General features: G+C 38.1%; 2 protein-coding genes across 3 annotated transcripts; both read left to right on the top strand.

The window, feature by feature from the left end:
* Window positions 1–256: 256 nt before the first annotated feature.
* On the top strand, window positions 257–5,762 carry LOC136695138 (YY1-associated factor 2-like). Its single transcript, XM_066668978.1, has 4 exons — window positions 257–426; window positions 772–897; window positions 2,999–3,151; window positions 3,410–5,762. The coding sequence occupies exons 1-4, from the start codon at window positions 401–403 to the stop codon at window positions 3,660–3,662; spliced, it is 558 nt and encodes a 185-aa protein (XP_066525075.1). The 5' UTR covers window positions 257–400; the 3' UTR covers window positions 3,663–5,762.
* An 814-nt stretch (window positions 5,763–6,576) lies between these two features.
* On the top strand, window positions 6,577–16,193 carry gxylt1a (glucoside xylosyltransferase 1a). 2 transcript variants are annotated; one of them, XM_066669946.1, is made up of 8 exons: window positions 6,577–6,849; window positions 7,912–8,004; window positions 8,280–8,475; window positions 9,709–9,840; window positions 10,188–10,439; window positions 10,933–11,056; window positions 12,138–12,310; window positions 14,218–16,193. In XM_066669946.1, the coding sequence occupies exons 1-8, from the start codon at window positions 6,662–6,664 to the stop codon at window positions 14,377–14,379; spliced, it is 1,320 nt and encodes a 439-aa protein (XP_066526043.1). In that variant the 5' UTR covers window positions 6,577–6,661; the 3' UTR covers window positions 14,380–16,193. The 2 variants fall into 2 exon arrangements, with proteins under 2 accessions (XP_066526043.1, XP_066526044.1); XM_066669947.1 differs by lacking the exon at window positions 7,912–8,004 and having other exon boundaries at window positions 14,218–16,186.
* Window positions 16,194–21,234: the final 5,041 nt, after the last annotated feature.

Consider the following 21,234-nt stretch of genomic DNA (forward strand, 5'->3'; position numbering starts at 1 on the left):
GAGTCTTGAGGCACTGCTAGATCATTCTAAAAAATATAATATTTTACTAAAATATAAATTTTTTAACATGAAGCCTAAAAATAGACATAATATGTATTATAAATATATAAAATATTCAATTTTTTTCCGATGTCGAAAAGGGGGCTTTCAAATGAAATAGAAATGTCGATCCAGAGTATCTGTGAGTAGGTGTCTTGACTCCGTGAAAGTGTGGAGGGAATTTCCCTCACCCAGACACCCCCGGTCTTTTCCCACAGTGAGAGTGAATGCGGGTCGCTGATTGGCTGAGCCGCAACACGTGACCGGCTTCCGCCCGGAGTGCGCGACAGCTGGAGCTGTGCTCGGAGGAGGACTTGGCTCCGCTTTCTTCACTCTTTAATTACCACAACATCCCGGGGAAATGGGAGACAAGAAGAGTCCGACCAGGTAAAAGAGTTGTGTTATAAATGAGGCTGAGGGAAATGTCGTAACACGCGCTGTTTTAGTGAAAAGTGTCAGCGTCAGAACTCATTTGGCAGCTTCTCAGTCGAATATTCAACACTACTACCTTAAATATGGCAGCAGTTACATTCAGGCGCTCTATTGACTGTGGCCCGAGTGAGAAGTCTGTGCCATTTAAGGTGGAACGGTAAATTCGAAAAAGAATTTAACTTCCGACAGCTTTCAGCTCTCGACACAGACACAGCTGGGGTGAGATCTCTGAGATTATGCCCTTGGTTTGCTTGATTCTATTATTTCATTCCTCGTTTGTTGTTGTTTTTGTGTTTAAAGGCCGAAACGACACTGTAAGCCTCCGACAGACGAGGGATACTGGGACTGTAGCGTCTGCACTTTCAGGAACACAGCCGAAGCTTTCAAGTGTATGATGTGCGACGTTAGAAAAGGGACGTCAACTCGGTAAGACCCCAGACACAAACACGACGCCCCCCAGTCACACTGTCGCCCAAAGCGTTACCACAAAACGTTCACTGTCTCACAACACAGCGATGATGAAATAATCATAGTCTCACCTCTATGTACGAGACTAAAGTGTTGAAGCATTTGTACTTAAACAATAGTAGTTTCTTCAACCAGGGGTAGAAGAAAAAGTATACAATGTCTTTTATTGAAAATCAAAAGATTTTTGACGTTGTGGAGAAATATGAACCTGCTGAAAGTAAGTTACTGTTCCATGAGGTGCTTTGCATTGCGGGGACAAAAAAAACAAATTACATGTATAAGAGGTGACCTTATTCATGTTTATTTTAATACATGTCATTAACTGCTAGACACAAGCTGACCTATAATGTCCTAGGTGTGCCTCGATACAACTTTCACATTTTCTTACTGATGTTGAAATTTGATCCTGTAATGTTGATAAACACTTGATAGTTGTAGATAAACGTATTTATTTATTAAACTGATAGTATGTTTTATTTGTGACACAAATACTTGTAAAAAAACATTTACAAAGTTTGAATGAATGCTGTTTAGTGTGTATAGCATTTATTTAGTTTCAGAGCTATGAAAAGTTTACATTTTAAAAGCTTAACTAAAAAATGATGAATAGTAGCTAAACATGCCTCCCCTAAAATACTGGTATGAAAGTTATTGAAATTAGTATTTTAACGCTGCTTGTCTGATGTGTGAATATACATAATTTGGTTATCGTGCTGATGGAACAGTTAGGCTCCATCTACTGGAGCACTTGCAAGCATCACATTTGGTGCTTTTCCACTGCATGGATCTGGCTGTACATGACTCGACATGCTTTGGCACGATTAAAGCTTGTCGCTTTTCCACTGGCAGGGCTCCCCCACGAAATGGAGCTGGTGGTGTCGCAAAACCCGGTCTCTAACAGGATTCTCTGACTTTGAAAACCTCAACAATGGCGGCGGTAAAGTTAGGCGCCGTTTACTCATCACGTATTTGCATGTTTAATTTTTGTTTTTATGGACTTAACACAGCTCTGCTCCCCAGTTCTCACAGATCAGTTTTACTTATTGCACGTTTAGCTACTGTGAGTCTGGTAAAAATAAATGTGAAAGCTGTTGTAACTTAAGAGATTTTACAAGTGGCAAATTTGTGCTGGATTTGAATGAGGTCTGCATTTCATCGTGATTGTCATGGCTCTCGCCAATCAGCACTCTGCAGGGTTTACACGTCACCATTTAGTACCTACTCGGCACAGTTGGAATGTGGAGTGAGCTGGGACCAGGTAACAGATTTGGCCAAGCAGCAGATTTGGAAAGCAAAAGAGCCGTGTCGAGTCAAGTAGACCGATGTAGGTTCCATGCAACGGAAAAGCGTCATTAGTAACGTGTGTCAGAAATGCCCTCATTTTAACGGTCTTCTCTGTTGTTGATACTGATCCAGTATTTATGTGAAAAAAAAAACAATAGCTTGTGAGTACTGGACCACTTTACTGTTATTCACTACCCTTTTTATGTTTTACCCTAAATTTAAAAAAAAAAGAAAACACTGAGAATGTAGGAAACCTAGTACCTCAATTTTGTACCTCATATTTCTTTTCATCTGCTTTATTTGGAACCTACATTATTCTTGTTATTGGAAACTATTGGAGACACATTTTGAATATATGTGCTACCTACAGAATGTCATGTAGAGTGTATTATATGAAGAATATAGTAATATTCTAATATAGCAAACCTAGATATTTAAAAAATATTCAACTTTACTCACATTTGAGCTTAAATTGATTTTATTGTCTTGTGACATAAAAGTGACCCCTGCACATTAACTTTTGGTGAAATGCATTGATCAGTAAAGCGCTGTGTTCACATGTGATAAATAGTAAATGTGTTGTAGCATTTAGACGTCTGATCTGGCCTCTTTTCTGCAAGAAGCTGAGTTCAGCTAAGCAATATCCCAGCTCTTGAGGTTTTGGGAATTTGAGCACAACCCCTTTATTTAGTTCTGACCACTAATGACCCCATTAGCCCTGGCTATAAGTTCTCCATGATGTCATCATCTTTCTTCATCTGACACTCTCTTCCAGTAAACCTCGCCCTGTATCTCAGATTGTGGCTCAGCAAGTAACGCCACAATTCTCTTCACCTACACAACCCAAAAAAGAGAAAAGGGAAAAGACGGACAAGGACAAACACGACAGAGAGCCAACCCTGAAAAAGGACAGCCACAAAAAAATGAGGTAAATATTTTTGTAATTTATTTTAGCCGTGTGAACATAAAATTGAATGGAACTTGGGATTGTTCTGTGTTGTTTTTGACTGGAATGGCAAAATGACAGACCATTTTAAACGTTCTTGTTTACAACACCTATGTTTTGTTCAAACCAGTCTGTTTGTTTTTTTTTTATTATTATTATTTTTATTAAATAGTTAGTTACTATTGCATTTCTGAACTTAGAATTGCTTTATTTGTTGTTGTTTTTGTAAACTTTTCACAGGCCACGCTTAAAAAACATTGACAGAAGCAGTGCACAGCACTTGGAAGTCACAGTGGGAAATCTGACGGTCATCATTACAGACTTTAAGGAGAAAACGAAGCCTCTCTCCTCCTCCACCAGCTCATCCTCAGTGGCCACGTCAGCGGACCAACACAGCCAGAGTGGATTCAGCTCAGATAACACTGAGAAAACTGTCTCCAGATCATCCTCTCCCCGAGGTGAAGGCACATCACTCAACAGAGAACCACACTAACACCCAAGAACCCCATCCTTTTATTTAAGCTCAAAGATGGCAATACAGAAATCACTCACTTCCCTGGCTTCGCTGGATTGGATGGGGCTTTGAGTCTGCCTACAGCATTTACTGCACTAAGATCATAAGAAGGTCTGAACTGAGTAGCAAGAAGTCATTAATGCCCATGCTGCAACTAAGAATAAACTTCATTTGTAACTCTTTTCTCTAATTACTATTTCACCAATCTATATTTTCTAAGCTTTGGAGCGACATGGAAAGACTTGCTGGTTCTGAGAATTATGGAAGTAAAGGACAATAAGAGAATGTATTCAAAGGATACTGAAGTGGCTCTCAATCTTATGCACTCTACACACTTTGGTTGATCTGTCACACCCGACTAATGAGGTAAATATCAAGACCTTCAGGAGGTGGGTCAGTTACATTAGATCGGTGAAAAGACTGGTGCTGGTCATAAAATTTGAATATCATGAAAAAGTTGATTTATTTCAGTAATTCCATTCAAAAGGTGAATTTTGTATATTATACTCATTCATTACACACAGACTGATATATTTCAAGTGTTTTTCATTTAATTTGATGATTATAACTGACAACTAATGAAAACCCCTAATTGAGTATCTCAAATTAGAATGTTACTTAAGACCAATACAAAAAAAAAAAGGATTTTTAGAAACGCTGGCCAACTGAAAAGTATGAACATGTACAGCACTCAATATTTAGTTGGGGCTCCTTTTGCCTGAATTACTGCAGCAATGCGGCGTGGCATGAAGTCGATCAGTCTGCGGCACTGCTCAGGTGTTATGAGAGCCCAGGTTGCTCTGATAGTGGCCTTCAGCTCTTCTGCATTGTTGGGTCTGGTGTATTGCATCTTCCTCTTCACAATACCCCATAGATTTATCTATGGGGTTAAGGTCAGGTGAGTTCGCAAAGAACATAACTTTGGACCACGCAGCAGCAATCCATCATCAAATTAAAAGAAATAAACACTTGAAATATATCAGTCTGTGTGTAATGAATGAGTATAATATACACGTTTCACTTTTTGAATGGAAATACTGAAATAAATTAACTTTTTCATGATAATCTAATTTTATGACCAGCACCTGTAATTGTGACATGCTTAGGGTCCCTACAACTGAGACAAAGAACCCCCTAGTGTAGGATGTGTCCATAATATTTTAATCACACAGGGAGTATTTTGGTATGAGTTTCACAGACGTTTACAGAGAATAAATGTGAAGAGGTTTTTAGTAATTACTGATCTTAGCTGATGAATAGTAGGATCTGGTGGGTCTCAGCACTTGGGGAAAAGCACTGTTTTAATGCCTGTCTGTTGAGGGGTTAAAAAAAAGTCATTTGTTGAGTTTCTGTCAGAGTTTTATAAATCACAAGCATGTTTTTCACGTTACAATAGTACACATTTCCTAAATACTGTGAAAAGTGCACTGACAAAACAGTTAAAAATGATTACTTCATCAGGGTTTTATTGAAAGACAAATTAATGTTTGCACTTCTGAAGGAGTTAAAGGGCCTCTAATGGTGCTTCCACCATGGTGTACTTTATGTCCAGCATATAATTATCATATTTTGGACATGAGAGTTTAAAGATGTAAAAAAAAAAAATATTTTTTTATGAAAAATAATTGCCTTATGCCTCATTCCTTTACATGTATTCATGGTGAACTTGAAATTCAGGAATGTGATGCTGAAATATGATGGAGTGTCTCTTTTGTATGTGTTTGCAATAGTATCAGTCATTACCACCGGACACTTTTGCCCTGTATTATATAGTAGACTTTTTTTTCGCAGGCTTTAACCTAAAAGCATTTTCTCAAGTTTATATCGGTTAAAGCACTTGATAGCAATTTACACATCTGTGGTCTTTGGTTTATTTGACCAGTTTCGTGTATGGTAACAAGACTGTTTGAAATGATTGTGCTTATTATTGTAAACTAGATTATCAAGAAAAGCCATGTTAACCCTCAAAAATGTGTGGGTGTGTGCATGTTTGATTTTTAATCAAAGGTGATACTGAAGCTGATAAAATAATTTAAAATTGTGAATTTTACTTATTAGCTTATTACATTTTCAAATTAAACCTACTTATTTATAACCATTGGAACATACCATTCTCTCAGTTGCTTTAATAAAATACTTCTAATTATTATTTTAAGGCACCAATAGAAGTGTGATCAGTAGATAGATTTTTATTTACATCAGCATTTAGGAAATCAGTTATTAGTGCAAAGTATCTAGTATTCAATAACTGTAAACACATTTATGACTGGATACATTTGTAATGTATTTGATAATACAAAGATGTGGGAATGAGTTTAAGTTGTTTCACTATGACAAGCTGTGATAAGAGAGTTCAGTCATGGCCATGATTATAGTAAGTTGTGGGAGGTAAAAAGCACACCAAGTAAAAGCACACCAAGTAAAAGCACACCAAGTATCAAAAATCAGTGAAGTGAGGGTAGGAGGCTGGTGGTTTCCTACCCTCCTCCAAAAGTTACATAGTGTAGTTTCTGCAGTGCTGAGATTAGCAATGTCAGAAGCTTTGTTGTCCCTATTACAACTCAGTGGATAGAATGTAGTAGCTATGTTTATCAGTAGTACAGTGTTGTCCTGGACCTTTGAGATAAGTACACAGACACACACACACACACACGTATACACACATACACATTTGTTTTCATGCACTGTGGGGTCATTTAATAGATGATGTTTGTTCAGTTGCTCAACCCAAACACTGATCCACCCCAAACCTTAAACATTAAAATGTAATGATTTACATGTTGGGGTTCTCAAAATTATGTCCCCGCAATGTGTGTACAAAATGTGTTTTGGTCCCCACAACGTAAAATATACCTAGTGCGCATACACACACACACACACACACGAGAGAGAGAGTGTCTAAGAGGAGCAACGGAGGACTTTCAAAACGTCCACAATGACGTGACTCTCGGGGTGACAGCTGCTGTTCCCTGTGTAAAATGCGGCGTTGTGTGCGGCTGGTGTTCGCCGGCGTTGTGCTGCTCTTCTTTTCGGTGCTGTATGTGTTTAACGAGCTCGCCTCGTCTCTGGAGGCGGTGGAGTCGCAGAGCGGGGAGAGAGCAGCTGCAGCCCCACAGCGCCTCGCAGGAAAACCCGCGGAGAGATCAGGCCTCCGCTGGCAGGACAGGTAAACACTAACACCAGCGGGGTAGAAAACTCTTAATTACAGGTACACACAGATGCAGCCTGGTAACACGAGCGGGTTAATAACCTCATGGGTTTAAACCCCCGGCCGAATGAATTCTTTCATTCAGAAAATAGTGAGGTTTCCAGGTTGAGGGACGTTGCTTTGAGAGAAGCCTCAGGTTGCCAGCAGTAGATCTGCTAAGTTAGCTATCACTAGCTAACTGTGTTAATCTAGTTCAGCGGTGGGATATCTGCTCTTCGATTTACCCAACATTAATTTCTTAGTTAACAGCTTATTATTTTTTTAAAAGGAGAATTTCATATGTTGGATTCCCCCTCCCCACAATATTCCACTTGATTGACCAGATAAAAATGTAAACCAATTACTGTTAAAATAATGAATCCATAGGTGTTCAGAGTTGTTCACAGTTGTTGGAATATGAAAGAGATATATCAGAATATGGATGGACAAAGTTTTTTAGTAATTTGAGAAAATATATTTTATATATGTTAAAGAAAAAAATCTCAAAGCATATTTACACTATTAAATTTACACTATCAACAGTATGTACAAAAATCCAAAGGACACTTAATCTGACTGGTAGCTTGAGATGGAATATAATAATTTAGCTGCCTGTCTCTACCTTTTATAATAAAAGTCTGAAAACGAAAGTTCCTTAATCAATTCTCTATTTCACATCAAAATACTTTCTATGTCACATTTGCATTTAACTGCTACACCAACTGTTGTTGAATTCATTTAATGCCCTCTTCTTAATTGCAGAATTGGTCAGTGCTGGTTCATATGTGTCCTGCAGTCACTTAAAATGGAAAGCTTACCAAAAGTCATGATTAACATTCTTATGTCACATTGTTTTATTACTCTCACCATTTGCTTGCATTTGAACAGCTGCTTCCAAGATAAGGCCTGTGATATCAGTCTTCCCTGCAGTAAACTAAACTGTCATTACCAAGCTGGGACAGTCCTTGACTTATGCCTGAGCTTACATCTGCTGGAAGAACTCAGTGTTTCATGTAGAGCATATTTTTCTTGTTCTGTCAGGTGTAAATCAATGTCTGTCACACACTGGAATCCCTATTGGAGACTGCCCCCTGATGTTTGTGGAAACAACTGCTTTATGGAAACCGCTCGTAGGTAGGATGGGTTGACTAACCTCAGTTGTGAGCTTAGTTTGTAGCCATGAGTTTGTGGAGAATTGTCTGGACTCAGCTTTTGTTTTGGCTGGTTCAGGCACTGCCAAAATCTTGTTTTTCAGGTTCCCATTGCTCACCATTTTAATTTCACAAACATTGAGCACCTAACATGAAAGGACTGAATGAACAACACCTGACCCTTGAATGTTGCATCTCCCTTTCTCCATTTTGATTGATATCAATCCACAAGCTCACTACAGCTCTACTGTTCTGCAGGTATACTCTAGATAAGACAGAGTCCAGTGTCAGCAATGTGGACAGTGTTGAACCAGTCAGGTTAGCAGTGGTGGCATGTGGCCCAAGGCTGGAGGAGACCCTGACCATGCTGAAGTCTGCTGTTCTCTTCAGCAACAGAGCCCTCCACTTTCACATCTTTGCTGAGGATGAGCTACATTCTGGCTTCAAATATTCTGTAAGTTAATGGTTGACATTGCTTAGGTTTTGATTCTTAGATTCCTGGCCTAAACAACCTCTCATTCATTCATTATCTTTAACCGCTTATCCAGTTCAGGGTCGCAGTGGGGCCAAAGCCCACCTGGAATCATTGGGCGCAAGGCGGGAACACACCCTGGAGGGGGCGCCAGTCCTTCACAGGGCATCGCAGACACACACATTCACTCACACACTCACACCTACAGACACTTTTTGAGTTGCCAATCCACCTACCAACGTGTGTTTTTGGACTGTGGGAGGAAACCGGAGGAAACGGGGAGACACGGGGAGAACACACCAACTCCTCACAGACAGTCACCCAGAGCGGGAATCGAAGGTCTTTAATTAATGCTCTATTTCACATCAAAGTACTCTGTTGCATTTGCATGTAACTGCTGTAGTTACTGTTCATGAATTCATTAAATGCCCTGTACTTCTGGCTTGCAAAATTAGTCAGTAACGATTCACCTCTGTCGTGCAGTCACTTAAAAAATAAAGCTTACCAAAAGTCATGATATTCATACAGCTTAGGATAAAAAAAAGAACACACTCATATGTGAATCATTGTCTCCATTGCTCAAAGCATTCATGTTTGGGTAGCTTTAATTATTGTCATACTTTTATAGGTAAGGTTAGTATATTTCTGCACTTAGAATTTCAAACAAGGCATGGTGGTGCAGCAGGTAGTGTCACAGTCACACAGCTCCAGACTGAGAGGAGTTTGGTGTGTTCTCCCCGTGTCTGCTTGGGTTTCCTCCGGGCTCCTCCGGTTTCCTTCCACAGTCCAAAAAACACACGTTGGTAGGTGGATTGGCGACTCAAAAGTGTCCGTAGGTGTGAGTGTGTGAGTGAATGTCTGAGTGTGTGTGTTGCCCTGTGAAGGACTGGCGCCCCCTCCAGGGTGTATTCCCACCTTGCGCCCAATGATTCCAGGTAGGCTCTGGACCCACCGCGACCCTGAACTGGATAAGGATTACAGATAATGAATAAATTTCAAACACATTTATCCTAATACAGACATTTACATATTTTTCATGAGATGGCTCTGAAATGTAGTAGTAGTTCGTTCATTTATATATTTTAAAAACATTTACAGGGATTACTGAGACACTTGTCACAAAGTTTATATGATGAAAGTTTGCTTGTGTGGTCCTGTAATATTTGCAAAAATCTTTGTTGATTAACTTCTGTCCCCATGCTTTCTTTGTGCTAGCTGGAGTCCTGGCCAGTGAACGTCCGTTCCAAATTTAACTATACCACTTACCCCATCACATTCCCCAGTGACAATGCCAAGGAGTGGAAGAAGCTGTTCAAACCTTGTGCTTCCCAGAGGCTCTTCTTGCCTGTGAGTACAGTCTTCTTATGCTGGTCCTGGATCTAATCCGTTATTAGAGCTCACTCTGGTAACTGATCAGGGAGGACATTCCAGGGTGCACTAAAGAGCAGACAACATAAAGACGATTCCATGGATAAAGGAAGTTATTTTAGGATTGGTCTGTGGTTTGTACAGTCATTGAAACTACTCTCAGTCAGCTGCTGTTTTGTGGCAAACTACATGTCTCAGTGTAGCTGAATTGGATTAGAGAATGTTCTTAAACAACTGCTTTAGTTGACTGTATTCCCTTCAACAGAACTCTTCAAAAAATTTGTTTCAGGTCAGAAGTTGAAGGTGTTTTGTTGTTTGTTTCTCAGCTCATCCTGCCTGAGGTGGACTCTCTGCTGTATGTGGACACAGACATTCTGTTCCTGCAGCCAGTGGAGGAGATCTGGAACTTTCTGTCCCACTTTAACAGCAGTCACATGGCAGCTATGGCACCAGAACATGAGGAGCCTCGAATTGCCTGGTACAACCGTTTTGCACGCCATCCATACTATGGCAAGACTGGAGTGAACTCTGGTGTCATGCTCATGAATATGACACGAATCAGAGCCACACACTTCAAGGTAGAGTAGCCAACGTGTATTTGCACATTCCTTTGTCTTTTTTTCCACTTTATTTTGGCATATTTAAGAGCACCTGTGAGGTCTTGGTGATTACGTTACTAGGAGATCCAGTTTTTAATGGTAATTCATTTTATTATTACTGACCACCAGATGTCACTGTTATTCTACTAGTTGTCTTGTCAGATTTCCACATTGCTGAAAGTGTTTCATCATGCTTCCTTACTCTACTTGATGAGAGGAAGCAATATTTTTTTTAAAACATTTGGGCACATTATTGCCAACCCAGCTTGAAACCTCTGAAAACTGAACTTGGTGAAATAACTGTTAAAAATATATTTGACTGTTGGTCTAGGATCAATGGCCATCATAGAGGCTTAAATCGCAACCATTTCTATGCAAACCAATCAGTTTTGAAAACAGCTTAAGTGTATAACTTACTTTGACATTGTGTAAAAGTTCATTACCAAACTGTTATTCTGTGTTGTGTGAATAGAATGGTATGACACAAGTTCCTCTGAAATGGGAAGACTTGCTAATGCCACTTCTGCAGAAATACAAACTCAATATCACATGGGGAGACCAAGACCTCCTAAATGTCATATTCCACTACAATCCAGGTAAATAATTATGTCATTGAGCTTCTGGTGTATGTCTGCTAATTGATATTTAACTTTGTCGAATATCCACATCCTAACACCCCATTCACACCAGCAGGCAACATGTCGCTCACGTCACTCCAAGATTGTCTCTTGAGGGTGTGTTTGAGGCTGCTTGCATTGTAGCATGTGGATGTGGAAAAGGTCCAGGCCTCATGGTTCACCAGAGGCACATAACAGAATCTGCTACGTTATTACATGCTTCATTTTTCTTCGAATTGTCCCTGTGTATGTGCAAAAATGCTTCATATAAAATGGGAAAAGAAGAAACAGTGGTTATGAGCTTGTCTCCTATATTTAAAGCCAAACTGTTAAAATAGGAATGAAGATTAAAAGTTTAGAGAGCAGAATCCAGGGACTTTAGATCACTTGTTTCTCCTGATGTTATACAAATATATACTTCTTGGTATAAGTTGTCTTTCTAATGTTTCAGTGGTACCTGGCTGCAGCTTTCCAAATTATGAGGATATTTTTAAAAAAAAATGACCTTGAGCTCATAAATTGTGAAAGAATACCAATCTTATTTAATCCCATGTTTTCTGACCACCAGTCAATCAATCAATCAATAAAAAAGTTCACATTATTTGCTGAATCTTACATAGGGTGCAGGCACATTAGACTTGTCCCACCTCCTCGGCTGTATCTCCTTAGTCACAGCACTGGACAAATGCTTATGTAAGAGTGCAGGTTAAACACAACCAAACTAACACAACGACTGTTTGGAGAAAGCAAGAACAGTGAAAAAGAGAGCAATCAAAATTAAAGTAGCTTCAACTCTTGGCCTCTCATACTTAACTGAGCTGTGGCTTATTCTCATTTAAAGGAGCAGACATAAACATGTCATTCTGAATAGGACTGTTTAAGCAGTGTGAGGAAAAGTGCTGTTGTTTGATCATTGTTATTTTGAACAAAGCATATCACAGGTGTTTCTTTAAGACCCCAGAGAACTGTTTTAATTTGTGAAAAAGGAGTATGATACGTTCCCTTTTAGACAATTGCTTCTCTGTAGACTAAAGATTAAATGCACCCTTATGTTTCCCAGAGGGCTTGTTTGTGTTCCCATGCCACTGGAACTACCGTCCAGACCACTGCATCTACGGCAGCAACTGTGCTGCAGCTGAGCAACATGGTGTTTATATTCTTCATGGAAATCGAGGTGTTTACCATGATGATAAGCAGCCTGCATTCCGAGCCATATATGATGCTATTCATAAAGTAAGTGTCCGTATCATCTTTAATTAATTTATAAATACGTTGAGAGAGATTTTTTTTCTGAAGTGTTAGGCTAAAGCTTAAGAGGTCTATCAGGAGAAAACAGGTGTAACTTTTTAATTGGATGCACTGCTTAATAACATAGGTGCTAAATATCATCATGCTAGATTTTCATTAGGGCAGACTGAAATCTAATTAGAGGTGGTTAATTTGGAAAAGGCCATATTGAGGTTCCTTTGGGCCCAAGCTGACACAAATTTGGCTTGCTGTCTCAATCCTCATAATAGGCTCAGCACACTGCTGAGTGAAATGACATGGACTTATCTCTCAGATATTTTTTCAGCAATAATACCTGGGCTGGTTGTCCTTTGTTGCTCTACCCCATCATCTCCCATTGGGCGTCACACGATCTGCTCGGACTGACTTCCCGTTTGTTTTCCAACACAAATCTGTGTTTAACCTTGTTCAGTGCTTTAATTATAGTTATTAATTAAAAAGTTTAGCATGTCTAATCTTTGCTTATGTTTTCACCTGTCTGTCTAGAGAAGTTTGGAAAATGCAAAATTGCTTTATGTTTTTGTTTTCAGTGGATACTTCTAAACCAAGTTAACATTTGTGTTGTTATACCCCAGGTTTGTTCATAGGTGTCAGTTTGGCATGAAAGGGAGAGTTTGCTCTATTGCTGACAAGGAGAAATCGATAGCTCTGTTAACTTCTCCCTTCAGCCTGCCAGGGCCATCGTGTTCTGGACTTAATCTCTGTCGTCTTCGTCAGGCACAACGATCGTTCTTAATGCGCTAATCTTTAAAGCCCAACACTCCCTTCTTCCACCCTCCATTCTTTATCTCTCCCTCACTGCATCTCTTCCTCGTTCATCAGGCTTGAGCTTTCTCTTTCTGCTCCCCCAAACCTCTGGCTTGTGGCAAGCGGTCAATCCCTTGTTCATTTTATCTGCAGAGGGAGGGAGAGAGCGTGCCTGTGTGTCTCCGGTCATTATGGCCAGGCAAGACCTCTTTGCCCCTGACAGTGGAGGAAACATTCAGGACCATTAGCTAAATGAGGTCTGTCATTACTGGAGGCCCATGATTCAACTGGGTGCTGTTTGTGTGGCAGGCCGAACTTACACCCGCATACAGCTCCACCAAAATAACCTGGGAAGAAAAAAATAAGATCATCATTAGAAGTGAAGTTTGAAGTTGTTTGGAAAGAGTTGTGTTGTCTCTGTGTGAATAGTTCTTTTTCTTATGTTTAGTTTCAGGAGGCATACAGTTTTGTGGCAGGAAAACAGTGTGAACTTGTGTTGCTTTCTCCACAAAGACTCCGTTCTCCCCCCACCACACCCTACAACATCCTATTGTAGCATTTACCCCCTGTAGACACTCACAGATGCAGGAGTTTGCCTGGCAATAAAAGACCCCACCATTACAGTGCCAAACCCCACGGAAGAGCCGTAAAATCTTTAGTACCGATGCTTCGTTTGGGACTAAGAGAATGCAAGGCAGCATCCAGCACGCCCATCCTTCCCATAAAAATCAATAAGAGACAGTAAATGCTGCTTCATCAGGGCCTGATATGTGTTGCATCGGTGATAAAACGAGTGCTCTTTCTAGTGACCTCATACCAGGCCAGAACACAAAGCAAATGAGGCCCCATAAAATCCTTTTTTATTATTATTTACTGTGCATACTTGCTCCCACTGAATGATGATTACTATAAATTACTTGTTTGTGTGTTTGAAGGGTTAAAGCTAGAAAAAAGAGCAATTTTATGAGTGTTGTATTTGTGGAGTTAGGCTAGACATATTTATTTAAATTTCTAAATTAAAAAAAAAACTGGTAAAACTTCATTATATTTGAAGAACATTGTTGAACAAATATGAGATTCGTTGACATGTTCTTGCTGTTTTCCAGTATCCATTTGGAGACGATCCAGTCAGAACTCTCCTTCAGCCACTGGAGGAAAAGCTAAAGAGTACAACGCACACGTACTGTGGAAGATCCAGTCACATTTTCACCAAGAAATTAAGGGAGAGTGTCAAATTCCTACAGAAAGATAATCGTAATGCAAGATGACCTCATCCAATCTGAAACCGTCTGATGTAGAAGCTTATACTTTATTAGTATAGAGGCTTGATCCATGCTGAAGGACAGCAAGCCCTGTGTTAGTGTTGCCAGCTGGTTTTCCTCACTAAAAATTCCAGCTTAAAAGACACTGAAAATGCTACGAATTCAGAAGTGTATCGTGGTGAAAGTCTTTCCTGCCAGCCGGCCATGACTCTTCATTATGAATGAGTGGAGGCTGAAAAATAGGCACTGAAATCACTTTGACATGTAACCAAGTAGATGGAACCTGACAATCAGTCGGCCATTCTAGTTCTGAAATGTTCTTGAGTTTCCTCATTCCAGTCCTGGGTGTCTGAATGTTCTGCAGGATTGCCCCCCTCCCCCACTCCTTGTTTTGCTTGCTTGCTAGTTAGCGATCATATCCTCTAGCGTCCAGGAACGGATGTTTGAGAAGTCTTTCAGTACCTGTGGAATGTAGAGCAAACTTCCACCAGTTTCTAAAGAAGCCTTATTCATATTCAGGGACAGTTTTTGGGTGCTGTGTGAGAAAGAATCCTGATTATTTTAAAAGACAATGAGCCAAGTTAATTCTTTTAACGTGGAAGTGAATAATAATTTCCTGCTATGTGTTATTCTTATGGTTATTACGTGTCTAATAGATTTGAGAGGTACGAATTATAGTACACACTGCAGCAAACCTACTGTTTGTTTGTAGCCTTTAAGGTGGTGCATTGCTGAATATGTCTTAATTTACGAACTGTTGATTTTATTTGTCATTCAATTTATTGTCATCAAAAACATTTTAAAAGTTAAGTGTTATATTTAAAACACCTCGTTCAGTACATGACTGGCAGCAGGGACTTACTAATGAATAATACACCACAAACACAGTTTGGAAAGTCTTATAAAGGAAACCAGGTGATGTTTTCTATCCCAAATGATATTATTCTAAAGTACAATCTTACATTTTTAAATTACATTTTATTGTTAATAATCATTTTTATGAATTGTCTGTAAATCATAAATCTGGCTACATTTACAAATTCAGAATGCCAGTTTGTGTCATTGGCAGGGTCTCACTTACTCTGTTATTAACAGCTGAGACTGAAGTCTTGACTCAGGCATGTTTGCATTAATAAGAAAATGAGAACACTGCTTTCTTAGCTGGTCACCCAGCAGAATCTTAGCTTGATTTATTGACAATGACACTTAAGTTTTTTGAAGTTCATTTAAAACTCTTGAAATGGGACTATGGGTTCGGATAAAGCTTTGAAAATACACTATGGATGACATACAAAAGGAATGAAGACCTTTAGAGTAGTGAGTATTCACTGCAAAAACTACAATTCCCCTATTAGCGGTGTAAATACGTTTGGGACTGCAGATAATCTGTCCAGCCTTTACACATGTCCACTTCTCGGACAGTATGAGATCTGATTGTATACACACAAAGCTAACACCAAAAATAGGTTTTGCACTACACAACACGTCTGTTATTTCCCATTTAGACATGCCTGTTGAGTAACTATGGTATATTTTTATGTTTAATAAAACCATCTGTTACAGAGAAAACTACACCCCATAGTTCACAAATGTATATTGTATATTGTGTCATATTGATTTAGAACATTTGTTTTACAAAAGTGTTTAAACCTCCACCATCAATAGTAGTACCTCAAGTGTATTCACCTTTTTTTGGTTGGATGTAAATATTTAAATGATGCAGTATATTTTTGTAATAAACATTGCAATTCAGCCTATTCTCTATGTCGTTATCTACCATAAGAGAAACCATGTTTATGTCAAACCTTTTAAAGGAACACTAGGTAGTATTTTTTTCCTTAATCACAGCTAAACTACGCGATGCTGCCGTGAGATCTAATAGTGAGAATAGTGTCTTGGTCATTACTATTCTCCAGAACATGCACTTCTTCATGTTATTTCTAAAGGATGGTAGGGAAAATATATAATTTAAATACAAAATATTACCTAGTGTTCCTTTGGAAATTGTGTTTTAAACATTTGAATGTTAAACTGAGTCTGGTCAAGATTATTAAATATTAGCCAGATAGTTGTAGCAGATTACTATCAGAGAATTCACTTTAGACTTCTAAATAAATAACTGCATCTAATGAACAAAAATATTTTGCTGAATGCTTATATGATTATGATAAGATATATAAGATATATAATGATATATAATATATCAAATCAGTTTTGCCTTTCAGTTCACTATAAACAATACCTCTGTGGAAATCATCTAGTAAATAAAATGCATCATTTTTAAAATCTGGAAAACCCACAGTCTGGGGCATTTCATGCATTCAGATGGAGAACAACATGTAGTTATGATACTTCTGATTAGCCCTGTTTTTGTGGGTTAATTACCGAAGAGCAGTCATACAGGATTTAGTGTTATTATAATCATTTAGTATATGGATCCAACAGATAGTGTGGTATCATTTCATGGCTGCTAATAAATTTATTTCTCATATATATTTTAAGACAGATGAGGTGCACACTAATTATTATGCTTGGATGGGGGAAAATGGGGATGGGGAAATGCCAGATGTGAATTACAGAAAACAGCAATTGTTCATACAGCTGCTTCCATGGCAGCACTCATTGCAGTGAATCCTTTGGAGGTAACTTAGTGTATGATGAAAAATTCACAACAAATGCAGATCCATATCTACACAGAGAGTCATGTTGTTTCTCCAGTGGGTCAAGCCAAGTCTCCAAGCAGCAGGAGATTAATACTACGCCTAATATGAGTGAGAATATCTCTTGCCCGGAGGCTCATTCATTTAATGCAGCTGTTTTAACTTAGTCGGAGGGCCATATTAGAATAAGCTTTGCCGTAATTATCAGCATTTTAGCTTCTCTTTGGTATCCAGTAGCTTGCAAGGGCATGAACAAATGCTAAATGCCTCCAGCTTTGCCAGTCTGAAATTGGCATAAGCCAAAGGGTGTATTTTCAGCCGCCTTCTGAAGTGATTATACAAATTCAGAGGAGGGCTAAAGTGAAACCATTTAAAAACCTTGAAGCCAAAGCACTTAGCCAGATGAATTTCTCAGAATATGCAGGAAAGAACACTCAAGAGAAATGCTGCAGTGCCAGATGCTAACTCTTGCTATGTGGCATAATATAAATGTTGAGGTATGATGAGGAGAGTGCTCATAGGTTATTCTTATGAACGTTTGATCTTTTTTCTGTCCTGATGGCACTGTGAGGAATTCCTTGATTAAACCAATGTGTAATGGTTTAATGTTTTAGAGCCCAGCTGCAAATTGAGCAAAAGATGAGTTGCTTGAGAAATAATGAAAATGTACTCCTGAAGATGATTTATAATCTTGTAACACATTTAGTGGTCCTATTTTCAGGAATGAAAATATATATATATTCTGTGCATAAATATTTTCTTTTAAGCCATTGGAGTAATATGTGTTTCAATATTAAATGTAGGTGTCATTTTATTTATTGGGTGTACAGACGTTTTAAAGCATTTTTGGGTAAAGTAGTGGTTCAAAATTCAAACATTCTCCCACTTTCCTGTCAATTTAAAGTAACTGTTTTAGTATTAAAACTGACAATTAACCTAAAAAGTAGTAGTTTAAAAATGACAATCAAGAAAATATATTTTCATCAGGAAAAAAGAGCTGCAAAAGCACATGCATCAAATTGTTCTGTTCTTGGAGATAATATTGTATCCAAAAGTGTATGTTTTTGTTTAGATTTTTTTTGATGGTGGTTAGGGAAACGGTTCGATCCCCAGAGCCGGCAGGTCATGACTGAAGTGCCCTTGTGTGAAGTGCCTAGTGTGTGAATGTGTGTTTCACTGCATGTATTGGGTTAAATGTGGAGAACAAATTCCTCTGTATGCAAGCACACTGGCCAATAAAGTGATTCTAATTCTAATTCAATGTTAGCTATTATGAATGGACCATATTAAAATTACTTTTTAGTTTATTTTTTTTTTTTTTAATACAATTAATCATTATTAACCCTATGCAGCAAGTTAGAAACCGGAAATCTTATGAAATGTAAAAACATCTTTAAAAAAAAGTGAAGACTTTCTATTTTGTTAAAGAGTGGGTGAACAAACAGTTTTCACTCTGTACTTTGGACTTTTTCCAAAGTCTTTTTCTGTACTTTTTTCAAAGGTTAAAAAAAAACAAAAACAAAAAAAAAAACTAAAAGGCCCTGACTTTCAATCCCAATAGGACTCTGAAATGGAATGTTGAACAGTGAGATTGTATACTACAATCAGCTTTTCAGGAAATGTCTATATTATCTGACCAATAAACTCAAAGCCAGGACTCTGGGGTTTATTATGGCATTATTAAAAGAAAGATAGGAAGATGCACAAATCATCGAGCTGTTTAAGCTGCCTTCTAAATGGCATCCTTTACAGGCATGTCCATGCATTTCATCATGATATTGTCAAACACCTTCTGCACACTGTTCTATTTTGGGATGTGTTGCAGGCATTGACTTTGGAATGATCATATGTTTGTTCATAGGATACAATATTGTGTATTTTTGCTATATTCAGTTTAGTACAGGTCACACAGAATTTACTACTAACTGCTTCCCGTTGTTAATATACTATCTCAACATATTTTCAACTGTGGTTTCTAGAAAGATGTTAAAGATGTGCTGTTAGTCTCACTGTCAATTTGCAGAAGGAAATAAATTATGGAAGAGTGGAAGGAAATAGGAAGTCAATCTGCTTAAGAGAGCATGCAATTTGTCTTAGGTTCTCTATCTTATTCTTTCTCTAGCTATATCCTTTTTAATCTTATGCTCTCAGATCAATAATAGATTTGCCTGTTTGCCTGTACTGCTGAGGCAAGTGTAATTGTGCTGATATGTAGAGACGTTAAACAATTAATGTAGTTTATTAGCGTTGAAGACCCTGATCTCTCATGCAGCATGGAAAGGAGAGAAAGAAGTACATGCAAATGAGATGAAAAGGCAAGAATTAATTGTGCATCTTATTACAGCAGGTGGAGATTTTATAGCTCTCACAGTATCAGAGCTCTGAAATGTAGTGTTCTCTATCGTCCAACTATCGTGAGAGAACTGCACTTTCAACAAATTACTGAGGCCACAAAGTACATTCTGTCCACAGATAATATCACAGAACACATGGCAATTTCTGTTAGCTTTAATGTGAGCAGCATCTGGTGCTTGGTTTGCATGATGGTGAATAAAAATGGTGTTGTCCAGTCGCTGTGGTACATTTCTTGTGACCCATGATAATGATACATTTGGAATTTGCTGTAAAGGTTTGATGGTACACAAACATTAGCGTATTTGTGAAGTAATCTGTGTTAGGGATGTCATTTTCTACACCAGAAAAGCCACTCCAAGTCATCAGACACTCCAAAGGTATGAGTAAGAGCTTCAGCACCTCAGATAATGCAGTTCCATTGTTCTATAGCCTGGCATTTGGCATATTGACTGGCTCATGTTCAACAACAAAAACATATTTTTTCTTTTTCTACGTGTACACTAAACAAATCTGTGTTGTGTGCACTATTAGTGCACCATATAAGCATGGATTATAAGAGGAGCCTACAACTTTTGCACTTGTATAATGCAGATCAAAGTCCTCAGAGCATTAAAATACAAAAAAAGTGATGATAAAATTATTACAAATTAAAATGACAACAACATAAAATCAACATGAATTAAAGATAAAAAGCATAAGCCCTAAATGTAAAATCAGCAACAGCAATGATGATAGACAGAAAGGGAAAAATACATATAAAAACCCTGAAAAAACAAGTAATTTAACAATTTTTGGAAGCATAAACTCACACATTACAGCAGTGGTTCCCAAAATTTTTGCAGTGCCCTCACTTTGGTAATCTTTGACAGTACATTAAAATCTATGCAAAATGAGGCAGTAGAATGATGCAGGACACACATAATATCTTTTCTCTAGCTGTTAACACACTGACTGTGGAGATCTTAATCTGCAAAATGGTGTTTTAAGCTAATATTGTACCTGTGAATTACAGCTGTCAGGTTGTGAGAAAAAATAAAACTAATAAATGGCCTGACTATGAGAGTCCAGATGAAGAAACATTACTGACATGTGCTTTATATTCATATTTATTTTTATATTCAGAATAAAGGTTTACAGTTTGTGATTAATAAACTATATCCCTCCAGTTCACGTATCACCAACATTAGTCAAATAACTTTCTAAAGACAATGGTTTCATTTTCTCTGATACATGTACTTAGGTACAACACTAATGGATTTGATTTGTATTTTCAAATCATAATACTCAAATATACTAGTATATAAAGTAACCTTATCCATCTTATTTTAGCAACTTGTATTTAGTTACTAATTGTTTGTGTGTGTTTTTAATTTCTGGTTTGTTGTTGACACCAGCTTTAAAGACTTACTGTGGTTCACACATCTGGTTTGAGGTGTAGCATTTTGTTTTAGAAATAAATAAATAAAAATAAATAACTAAACCAGGGAGCAGAACACTTCAAATGGAATATTAAATCAACATTTAATTTACATAATTTTGTTCTGATTGATGCAGTTGTAAACATTATGCAGTACAACTGTGCTAAAAGATACTCAGTTCTGCAGTTACGTTACTCATACTACAGTTCTATAAGTCAATCAGTGCTCTAACTTTGTAAGGTACTGTGCTCGAGTAGTTTATGTGATGGTGCCTTTACATTTACTTAAGTGAGTATATTTACATGAGCCTCAAAGGGCATCAACTTGGAGATATTAAAACTAAACTTAAAAATTGGTGTCACTGGATATACATCAAGACAATCATTTTTCCCTCACAGTTCTCTGCCTTGTTTATTTTCTCATTCAGA

Source organism: Hoplias malabaricus, chromosome 4, assembly GCF_029633855.1.
Source record: "Hoplias malabaricus isolate fHopMal1 chromosome 4, fHopMal1.hap1, whole genome shotgun sequence".
In the NCBI taxonomy this organism is placed as follows: domain Eukaryota; kingdom Metazoa; phylum Chordata; class Actinopteri; order Characiformes; family Erythrinidae; genus Hoplias; species Hoplias malabaricus.